This window comes from Thunnus albacares, chromosome 19 (assembly GCF_914725855.1).
Source record: "Thunnus albacares chromosome 19, fThuAlb1.1, whole genome shotgun sequence".
In the NCBI taxonomy this organism is placed as follows: Eukaryota; Metazoa; Chordata; class Actinopteri; order Scombriformes; family Scombridae; genus Thunnus; species Thunnus albacares.
Window position 1 is genome coordinate 16,641,787 of NC_058124.1, and position 12,024 is coordinate 16,653,810.

Genomic DNA, 12,024 nt, shown 5'->3' on the forward strand with positions numbered 1-12,024 from the left:
TGTACTGCATACACAACTGGAGTTGTTTAGGGCTCAGTACCTTACTCAAGGACACTTCTGTGAGTGACCTATAGGACAGCTGTGTAAAAAGATGTTTACAAGTCTGAACTTGCTGCTGAATACATAAAAATCATATAAATCCAATGACTTATAATCACTAAACAAAATTTTAAAAAATGTTCTAAGACTTTAATAGAATTAATGTATATTGTCACCTGTGTTTCCATCATAGCTCCTTGTGGAGGAAACCTGACAGGCTCCAATGGATTTATACTGTCTCCTAACTACCCACATCCCTACCCCCATTCCAAGGACTGTGATTGGCTCATTGCTGTCAACTCTGACTTTGTCCTGTCACTGGCCTTCATCAGGTAACCTGCCGTTTGGTGTAACTGCCCAAGTCCACTGATTGTTTTGAAACCTTTGCTTATCCAGGGTTTTCTTTACTGACCTCCTGTTACTGTACAATGAAATGTGTAATCACAGTGGACAAAGGCACTGTCCTAACTGAGGTGGCAACATTTGAACACATAACTTATGTCTCTCCATTTTGACCCTTCAGAGGTAAAGCTCAGAGGCAGGGTGCGATTTGCCCAATGTTTCTCTCTTTTCGCATAGAGCTGAAATAAACAGTGACATGCAAGAATGACACTTAAGTGTTTTGGCACGTCTGGCCAAGCTATCCACAGTACTGAAAGGAGAGTTGGGGGATTTAATTCTGGCATGTTAAATTAGCATTTGACCTTCTGTTTTGTTGTATATTATCACATCTCCTATATGTCTGGATGAGAAAAGGATAAGGCATGAACTTGACATCACATTGCTGAGAGTGAAAATATCACGCTACTTGATGAATTAAATAAATAAAATGGATTAAAATATTCCTGCAAATGCAGTGGTCAAGTTCATATTTTGTAATAGTTTTATTAAAGGTCATAATTACTTTATTAACGTTACTTTAACAGTTGAAAGAAATAGCCTAATATGCTTCATAGTCTATATAGGCTTACTGTGGTTCTGATTTATTTCCATGAATAAAAAAACGTTTCAAAAACATCCCCCATCTGATTTTTTTCCACAAATCGTACCCTGTTCAGAGGTATGCCAGTGCTGGACAAATAGAAGTTTCGATAAAGTTTGGAGATTGCCAAAGTCATCGAGATTCACCCTGTAGTGACAACAAATGTCTGTGGCAAATCCCATGGCAATCATTTTAGTATGGTCAAAGTGTTGGATGAACAGACATTGTCAATAACATCCATAGAGCAATCCCCCAAAATTTAAAATGGGTTGAACAATTGATAACAGGTTTAAGAACTAATAAAAAAATGAGTCGACTTCCTGGTATCTTTCAGACTGCTTCAGCTGCAGTGGCCATAGAAAGAAAATTATCACTCCATATGAGATGATAAAAGACTTCTAACTGCCAGTCCTCTTTTTCTTTATCTTGCAACAAATGCTTGAATCAATCTAAATTAAAAACTGACTTCTGTTTTTAATGTATGAGAGTTTCAAAACCCTTTGGGACTGCAACACTTTTTTCTGAAAATTGAAATCATAGCTTCTACCATCCAGTGCTCTGAAAATGCTCTGAAAATCTTCTATGCGCTTATCACTCTCGGGGACTTTCTGCATAAGCTTTCTATTATTAAAAAACAAAAACAACTATGTAAAACACTAAGTTCCTGGTGGACACTCAGTACTAAAATATTAAACTTGGTCTGTACCTCTGTTGTCCTTATTTGCTCCCCTACCCCTTGTTCCTATTTGCCTTTTTTTTCATCTATCTCTAGTTTCAACATTGAGCCAAACTATGACTTCCTGTATATCTACGATGGTCCAGATAGCAACAGTCCTCTGATTGGTAGCTTCCAGGACAGCAAACTCCCAGAACGGATAGAGAGCAGTTCAAACACCATGCATTTAGCATTCCGCAGTGATGGGTCTGTTTCTTACACTGGCTTTCACCTGGAATACAAAGGTAAAATATTCTGCTAATAGTACCACCTTCCTTATATAAAGTATATAGGACTGGAATAGGTTTAGGAGGGATATTCAAGTCTTTACAGCTTGGGGACTTCTTAATAGACCAGACAAGTTTCAGTACAGTATGATCATTAAATACACTCACAATATAAATCATGATTAGATCACCTGGAAATAGACTCAACACATGTATGTCTTGTTTGATGAAAACAAAACATTAAAAAAATAGAAAGTAGACACATGTTCCAACTGGGAGTGTTTTTAACCACTTTGTAACTGTCAGATGTTGAAACATGATTTTAATATACTCTGCTTGGTGTTATTACACCAGGGGCTGTTTTCTGTTTTATCTGTTTTTCATAACCAGACTAGCTTTGGAAAATACTCTTAAAGGTTTTCACAGTTAACATGATAGAAAGTTTCAGATGTCTCCTGTGATGACAGGATATCTCCAGAATTTGTTTAGAACTTTCACATTTAACAAAGACGACTACTGTACTGCCCCTAAACACTCTCTACATGTATACAACACCAGTGCCATGCAGTTAGCTTCCCACAGTGATGACAGCATGCATCATGCTGATTTTAAGATGAAAAAGAATGACTGCTCATACCAAACTCCCTGTTGAATTAGTGTCTGTTGAGGTAATGTGTCAGAGGGATGAGATTGATTCACCTGCACAAAAGAATTAACATTGGCTTCATGTGGACTCAGGAATTAAGTCTTAAGTTGATGCAGGTTGGCCGGTAATCTTTTGGGAGGGGGGCCAAAGCCATAATTTACAAGGTTCATGTAGCATACAAAAGCCAGGGGATGAAGTTATCGTTCTTGCTCCATCTTTGGCAAAGGAAGCTAAGTCAAACAGACTGTTAAAAAGGCCAACGAAATGCCTGCCTCATTAGATTATGGCTAGGGACTGAGTTATTATTAATTTGCCTTATTATTCATGTGTGCCTGGTGCTTTTTCTTTGCCTCATCTTCTCACTCACTCTCTTGATCTCTTTCTCTCTGTCCAGCCAAGCTGAGGGAATCGTGTTTCGACCCAGGTGTGGTTCTAAATGGGACCAGGTTGGGATCTGATTATAAGCTTGGCTCCACTGTCACCTTCTACTGTGAAGCTGGATATGTTTTGCAGGTACAAAAATTGGATGGATGGATGGATGGATGGATGGATGGATGAGTGGTTGGTTGGTTAGTGGGTTGTCTGTTGGTTGGTTGGTTGGTTGGTTGGTGGTTGATTAGATGGGTGGTTGGATAGATTGGTGGTTTGTTGGTTCATTGGTTGGTTGGTCTAATGGGTGTTTTAATTGATGGCTGGTTGGTTCATTGGTTGGTTGGTTTGGGTTAGTGGTTGATTGGATTGGTGGCTGGTTGGTTCATTGGTTGGTTGGTTCTTGGGATGGGATATTAGATGTTTGGTTGGTTGGTTGGTTGGTTGGTTGGTTGGTTAGTTAGTTGGTTGGTTGGTTGGATTGGTGGTTGGCTGGTTGGTTGGTTGCTTTTCCTACAGTATTTCTTTTTTCTTCTTATCTGCAGGGATATTCTACTCTAACCTGCAGTATGGGAGATGATGGCAGACCTGGATGGAACAGGGCATTGCCTAGTTGTCAAGGTAACACACACTAAAGCACACACATACTGAAAGAAAGAATCCATGCACACATACACACACAGCTTAAACTTATTTTATTTTAAGTTCAACAATCTGTTATCATCTCTGTATGTGTGTGTGATCATGTGCCTCACTTCCTGTCCTGTCCTTGTGTGTTTGTGTACACATGTGTTGTCTCCAGCTCCCTGTGGAAGTCGGTCTACAGGATCAGAGGGGACTGTTTTATCACCAAACTTCCCCAGAAATTACACGTCTGGACAAACATGTGTCTACTCTATATCTGTACCTAGAGAGTTTGGTAAGTTCATCCATATACATGGTATAATAAACACATTGTATAACTGTTGCAATCAACAAGATTTTCTATGACAGAATACCATCTGAGGATATTTTATAGAATTATATACCTATATGTGTCAGTTGAGTTTGCTAGAGTGAAAACTGCAGTAAAAAGTAGTCATTATCAAGCTAATTTATTCCTTATTCTTAAGAGTTTAAATGCAAGTGCAAAGCGCTCTGAAGTGTAGGTGAAGAGACAACATTTGAGAATGAAACCTGTGATCACAGTTTTCTTTGACGTGTTTTGTTTGACATGCTCTTATTGTTCTTCTACTGAGTGAAACAAAGTGACATTAAAACTTGTCTGATTTATAATGGGGATACCATGGAAGCCCCTGAAGGGCCCCTTTGGGGTTTTTAAACTGCAACGAGTATCAGTGGAGATATTGCAGATGATCAAAAGACAGACACTATGATCATTTATTTGATTCCAGGTCAGGGTTTCTTCAAATGAAGTGACATTTGAAGATGAGGCAGTTTTTTTTTTATCGTGCCACGTTTGATCGGTGGTCCTTAAACCAGGCATAATTGATACGTTATGAATGTATGAATATTGTAGGGGGTTCTTCTCATTAAGTGAGGCTGTGTTGGGAATCTGGGGTCATTTAGGGGACATGTGAACCTCTACTGGTCATGATAAGGAATAAGAAGGGTGCTATCAGAGATAGTGTGTAAAAAATCATTGATAATTGGTATTGCTAGTAACATCGTCTGGAACTGTTCATGTTAGTAGCATATACCATATTATTATATTAAATGTCTCTCATACTCTGTAGAATAAAGAGTTAAATTTATGGTTAAATCGAATTTACCTCTGAGTTTAACATTGTTATAACTACAAACAGTGTCAATGTCAAGTATTAAAGTTTATTTTTGCTTTTGGAAATAGTAATTTGACAAAACAATCCCGATTTAAGGTCCACTTACTTGCTCTTGCTCATGTCATTTGCTGACTTGTCATGGAGACAGATCAGTTGACATGCAAATTTAGTAGTTGTTATTATTGTATAGCACTGTTAGGATGTCTCGTCTGTTCTGACTAAAAATAAAGCATAAATGTTCATTCTTGACATAGTTTGACACCAGCAGATGTGGTTGAGAGCTCCAGAAAAAGCTTGTAGGGATTGTTTTGTAGTATCAAGTATCAAGTATCAGTTTTCAAGATGTGCACATTTACATTTATATCTATAATATCCTATCTTAATACCGCATATTGACATCTAAATTATTGGTTGACTGAACATTAGCATGACTCATTGGGTATGACTTGAGCTTTTATAAACAATCAGTAATTGGTGGATATAATGACCAATTATGCCCTGTGGTGTTATGAATAAATAGCAGCTTTCCCTGAGGCTGTTGATGGTTCCTGTCTTATTATATTTGTGTAGCAGCTTTTGGAGTGTCATCTCCATGTAGACATTTTGACTGAGAGGAGCTAACATTTGGTTGGCCTACATATTGTATGAGACACACAGAAAGCCTCCCTGAACCTCCCACACAGAGTGAGAGACAGAGATTGTTTTGTTAAACAAAGCTTTAGTTTTACACCATGCCCAGATTTTTAAGCAGCTGTCATTCTCATAAAAAATATCTGTAATTTGTGATCTTACATTAATTTAAGGTTATAGGCTCCAGGTTGCAGTAACTTTGCTTTGAAAACTGTTTGAAATCCTTCCACTTGACTGGTTATTAAATGGTTGATGATGTTTCCCCAATCATACAAACTGCTTCTTCAGTTCTATCACCAGGTGGGGAAAACTCTTGGCATTTACCCCCATGGAGATGCCATACCTCCTGTTGAATGAGGACATGGTCGAGGACACCCACTCAGGCAGCTCATCGGGAGGCATGGCAGCTCCACAGGGAACGATGCCCAGATTTTCTCCATCTGATGTCAAGAGCTGAAGAAGCCTTTCAAATGAATAGTGAAACATTTTCAATCATTTGATAACAGATCCAGCGGATTGATTATAACTTCGCTGGACATGTTGCAACCTGAGTGACTGAACAGATCTACTGGGTGTATATGACTGCAGAACAGAGGAAACTCACTACCAATAAGTTGTGTGGTTAACTCAGCGTGGGAAAATACTGCTGTGTTCACTTGTGTGTGTATGTGTGTGGCCTTGTTTGTGCGTCTTTGTGTGCTGGTACGTATATACAGTATGTTGTCCTTCGTTATCTCAGTGTGAGAGAAATCCACTGTGAGACCTTAACAGTGCATAAGCTATTCCCAGTGTGTGTTGATGCTTAATGACTCTGTGTGGGAACGCTGGTGCATGCGTGTCTTCCTGCCTGAAATCTGTGCTGTTTTGAATGGTTTCAACTGTGAACTCATCCACCTGCTCTGCAGTATGTCGATATCACAGTGAGCAATGATGGAAACCTTAATCACTCTGATTTCCTTAGAATCTATACACAGAGGGAGCTTTTAACTATTTCTGCTGACAAGCTGAATCTTGTCATTCTTTATGTCCACTCAACATCCTACTACTATACACATCCTGATGTACAGCTATGAAAGGGCAATAAGACATGAGTAGAAGAGTTTTAATTCATCTACCCTAGAGAACTATACTCTTTTGACGATTTGTTTGATTGTCAGATTCCCTTTCACACCCACAGGAACAATTCAGATCCAATAGGAAGTCCCCCCTGCTCCTTGTCATTATTTTAACACGAAAATTAGATTTTACATAAAAGCACAGTCAGAGCCAGAGCAATGCTGTAGCAAAATGCGGATCGTGCTTGAAAAGAACTCCCACAGAGAGAAACAGCCTTGTACAAAGTGACCAGTGACCTTCTTATAGCCGAATATCCTTGGCAATGTTCAGATTTAATCCTTTACACCTCAGCCTTTGGGGCCAGAGAGGCGGAGAGGGAGAGAGGGAGCGAGGGAGGAAGAGATGGAGAGGTGATATGTATGTGTGTGTGTGTGTGTTTCAAATGTGCTGCAAACAGATTTTTATTTATACAACTACAGCTACTGATTTTCGACTTATGATTGGTTTAAAGTCACAATGATCATCCAAGACAGAGAGAATTGTACTAGTTTGAGCAAATATGGGGGCCTCAAGCCTCCAGGGGGTTCTCTAATGCTACCTGCCACTACAGCTACACTGTAAAATTCATGGTTTAGCAGCAGAATCTCCAGCTATCACATGGGATTCCTGGGTTTGATTCCTGGTTACTGCTGCAGTATTTTGACCTTTTATCGTACTGAAGCAGAGTAAAACAACTGTCCTTACAACTGTAGCATGTCATTAAGGGCACAGTGCTGACATTCCTTCCTAGTGGGAAATACAGGATTGATTTTAAGCCAATGTAAGCCATCTTTGTGGGTCTGTGGGCTAGCAGTACTTGTAATATAGGTTTGACAGGCCACCACATGTGTCGTTTACTCTACCTGCTCAAATATATAGTGGAGGAGACAGAAAACTATCTTGTTAAATGGCATATGTTGATAAAAGTAAGTAGAGTTTGGCCAACACTTAGATTTCCTACTAGCTTGACAACACGGATTTGCCATAGCCAGCAGACAGAGAGGTGTGTTGGACTAGCCCATGATGAAGACAAGGTGATGTTTTGACTATGAAATGTCATGATATGTCATTTTGTGCCAATAGTTGACTTCAAATTTGAAACTGCAGCTTAATAAAATTTAAATGAGGTATTATAGGTTAATTGTATCATTTGAGGGTCAAGTGCAGACAGTGGCATGGAATAATAATTTGCCACCTTTCAAGTGAGGTTAACCTCTCTCTTTATCCATCTTTTTTTCCCTTTTTTGTTCCCAGTCCTCTTTGGTCAGTTTGTGTTGTTCCAGACATCTCTAAACGATGTGGTAGAGATCTATGATGGGCCCACTCAACAAAATACACTACTGTCATCTCTCTCTGGGTCCCACTCTGGTAAGGACGGCTAGATAGATGGATACATGAGCAAATGGATGGACAGCCTAAATGAGTTCTAACTTTATTGCTGTGTTTTTACCTCCCTCTATCTCTCTCTCTCTCTCTCTAGGTGAATCTCTCCCTCTGAGTTCTGGTAATCAGATCACGATCAAGTTTACTACAGTCGGACCAGAAACTGCTAAGGGCTTCCACTTTGTCTACCAAGGTCAGCAAATCAAAAGTAGCCAAGAGGCTAGGTCAATGAAATAGTAATTTATAGTTAAAGGACTACATTTATTGTTATTAGTAATAGTAGGAGTAATTGTGTGCAGTATTTCAGCGAAATCTGCATAACAGTAATAATCAAAAACAGCAACTGTCAAACTAATAAAGTAGATTTACAGTAGGCTTCTGGGTTTGCAATACTAGTTTAGCAGGTGTACTTCATGTTGACTTTTTCATACAAATTTCCTCCCAATAGCAGAGACTAGATGTTGTATGTAAAACTAGTTACTGCGTCAAAAAACCTTGAGTTACAAGAGTAATAAGGGTATTTCATATTGACCTATTTATATATGACCTATATGACCTTTTATACACAATACCACAGTTTAACTAATAATCTGCTGACATTGGTATATTTTAATAATTGTGTCATCTTATTTCATTTACCAGCTGTACCTCGGACCAGCTCTACCCAGTGTAGTTCAGTCCCTGAGCCACGCTTTGGGAGACGTCTTGGCAATGACTTTGCAGTTGGCTCCTTGGTGCAGTTTGAGTGCAACCCTGGTTACGTCCTGCATGGCTCTACTGCCATACGCTGTGAGAGTGTACCGGACAACCTGGCACAGTGGAATGACACCCTGCCAACTTGTATAGGTATGTATGAATCCAGAAAGTAAACGGAAGACATGTTTTCCTGCTCAGAATGCAGTAACATCATGAAATGCATTATTATTAATAATATATTAATGGACTCTCCACTTCAAAAACAATTACAAACAAATAAAGACAGCCCAAACACAAATAGCGTTGTGGCCTGCCTATGCTAGAGATGTCACATAGGCCTTTTTCCGTCTCCCTCTCTGCAGTGGAGAGACTTAATGCAACCCACCTTCTCCTGCTCTCTAATAACTCGCTGACAAAATGTTGTTTTAACCTCTGCTTTTCTCTTCTTTCTGTACTCTTCTGCTCGGCATGTCTGCTCACCCTTCTCTCTCAGTTCCCTGCGGGGGTGTGTTGACCTCTCGTCGCGGGACCATCCTTTCACCTGGTTATCCAGAGCCGTACGACAACAACCAGAACTGTGTGTGGAAGGTCTCTGTTCCAGAAGGGGCTGGAATACAGGTAGCGCTTGTCACATGCTGCTTCCTGGCTGACCTATGTATCATTGGCTTAAAAGCTGAGCAGGCAGGATGTCAGAGAAGATAAGATATTATTAGAAGGATGAATGGATGGATGGTTTGTGAAAGAGGGAGCATCCAGAGATAACTAGATAGGATCTAATTGTGAGAGATAATGCTTGATTCCGTGAAGCTAAACCGCTCTCACGGACAAATGCAAAGACAAAGATGACTCTGACACAAAATGGAGTCTGTTAGAAATGTTTGGCAGACACCTCAGAACATTTAGTTTTTCATCAATTTAATGATTGTTTTTTGTAACACACAGCCCTACCTCACATCTTTTTTTTTTTTGGTTGTTTGACAGTTTCATTGAAAGTTGTGTCTTTTAAGATACCATGTATTTTACTCCCTTAATGACTTTGTTCTTAGAATAAGCACATTTGTTCATTTTACTAGATGCATTAAAATGACAACCTACGTGCTTACAACAAAGCCAACAAAACAAGAGCTAAATAAAAAATCTATTACTTTCTTACTTACCGTCTCATTATCTGTCTCTCCAGATACAAGTTGTGAGTTTTGCCACTGAGCATAACTGGGACTCTCTGGATTTCTATGATGGTGCCGACAACCACGCACCAAGACTGGGCAGCTACTCTGGTAAATTTTTCAGTATTTTAAAGAAGAGTTATGCATGTAAATGCCATTCTTGCCAAAATGTAACCAGGCAAATCAGCAATTTAAAGAAACACAAATTGCATCAGATTAGCAGTTTTACGGTAGCACATGGGTTCTTTGTTACTAGCTAACAATATAGTTACTGTCCACTAGAAATCACTCATACAGTACAATTAAGAATGAAATTGCAATTATGGAAGTATTTTTAATAGCTTTTTTTCAAAAATTAGCTCTAGATTATAGGTGATCAAAATATATCAATCATTTATCACTGACAATCAGTTTTGCAAATTCATCCAACCTTGTGTGAACACTTGTTGACATCTCCTGGTGAAATCTGGTGAAAACAAAACATCTGCAGAGAAGTTTATTATGCTCACGAAAGTTAGAATTAGGGTCACCTATTCTACTGCCCAATTGAGATAGCAGCAGTTAATTTGGTAGTAACTTGTCTGACTAAGTGAGAGTATACAGCTGAAGAACATTTAACATCTTCATTAAAACAGGCCTGTCGCAACTGCACAGGTTAGGTGTGGTGAAATAATAATTTCAAAGCCAGGGGCCCTGCACAAGCAGTCACACTCTATTGACTATATAAAGGAGAAGACACGCTGTTGTAACCTGATCACAGCAAATATATCTTGACAGTTAAATGCAATCAAGTTCAAAAAACACTTCAAGTTGTCATGTTTTGAGACATGTGGCTCCCTGCTAAGATTACACTTAGAGCTGTACTGGTCCCATTCTGCATCTCCCAGCAGGGGGTGAGGAACACATCCACTGACATTTGCTCTTTTATCTGTGATTCATTGAAAGACATATGAGATGTGTTTGTTGCATAGCTAATTGATCCTCTTACAATCTAATTCATTACTGGGAATGGATGTTTCCTAAACAACCTATGACATCATCTGTCAAATACACGCCTTTATTTGAAAGTTGAAAGTGGACAGAGAGAGGAAACAGGAGTAGAGAAATGCATGACATGTAACAAAGGTTCGCAACCAGAATTGAACTGCAGATGTTGTGGTTGTGTGGTAAATAGGGCTACAACTTGCGATTATTTTCATCATTGATTAATCCGTCGATTATTTTCTCAATTCATATATTATTTGCTTGATCTATAAAACATCATAAAACTGTGAAAAATTACCACCACAAAATCTTAGAGCGCATGGTGGTGTCATTAAATAACATTTATTATTTTGCCCAATAAACAGTCCAAAAGCTGAACATATTCAATTTACTATGATGTAACACCAAGAAAAGCATCAAATTCTCACATTTAAAGTTGAGATGAAATCAAAAATGCCTTTTTAACCCTTTTAGAACACATCCCTAGTCATATTGTGCACCTATTTAACAATATATGCCAACAAATACAAAAAAAATCAATTTCTTTGTATTCTCATATCAAAATCCAATCATGTTGTCTTCCTGTAAAACAAGATATGTCGTCTGCTCACATTGGCTTGAACCAACTCATTTCAATCAATAACATCATGACATCCACCCATCAATCAATCTTCAACTTTTAGTGGTACAGAGCTAAGATTCACTATGACACACCCACTTTTCAACATTATAATCAAATTCGTCCTAACATTATGTCTCGCCTGTCTATTGATCAGGTGATACAGATGTTAGATACTCTCGAAATGCCATTTCATCTGGACCATCAAATCTTTGGCATTTTCAGGAGGCTACCAGGGTGCATCATGAATTGACATTTTTAAATGCTCCCAAATTTTACTGAACAATGTTGTTTTTATCTTTTAGATCATATGCTTAATATTTACAACTGAATAAAAACAACAACATAACTACAACAAGTATAAACTGTAATTGCCAGTGATGTATCTCTATGATCAAGTTCAATAGCATAAAATACAAAGTTTACTGCTCTGTTTTACTACTTTCCATGATAGTTTTGCGGTTTTGTAGCTTAGCCCTTATCTATATCAGCTGTGTCAGTGATATGTCTTGTGTGACAGCAAGAACCTTTCAATTCCCACAGCAGCAGCAGCTCTGTCCATTTTTCCATGATGTAATTCTTAAAGCCTCTCATCCAGAAAATCCCAAAACTGAAATTTTGGTCCATGAAAACACATATCTAATGATATCAACTTAAACATTGTTGATATATGTATTTATGTTTTCCTTCCA

General features: G+C 38.6%; 1 protein-coding gene across 1 annotated transcript in view; it reads left to right on the plus strand.

Annotated features, from left to right (window-relative positions):
* The window catches only part of csmd3b (CUB and Sushi multiple domains 3b), a 385,890-nt gene that overhangs the window by 313,606 nt on the left and 60,260 nt on the right, over positions 1-12,024 (plus strand). The window contains exons 30-39 of the mRNA XM_044335847.1: positions 233-371; positions 1,794-1,981; positions 3,004-3,122; positions 3,524-3,599; positions 3,781-3,897; positions 7,739-7,852; positions 7,965-8,060; positions 8,510-8,713; positions 9,057-9,181; positions 9,744-9,840. Coding sequence (XP_044191782.1) covers positions 233-371; positions 1,794-1,981; positions 3,004-3,122; positions 3,524-3,599; positions 3,781-3,897; positions 7,739-7,852; positions 7,965-8,060; positions 8,510-8,713; positions 9,057-9,181; positions 9,744-9,840 — 1,275 coding nt within the window. The remainder of the gene's footprint in view (positions 1-232; positions 372-1,793; positions 1,982-3,003; positions 3,123-3,523; positions 3,600-3,780; positions 3,898-7,738; positions 7,853-7,964; positions 8,061-8,509; positions 8,714-9,056; positions 9,182-9,743; positions 9,841-12,024) is intronic.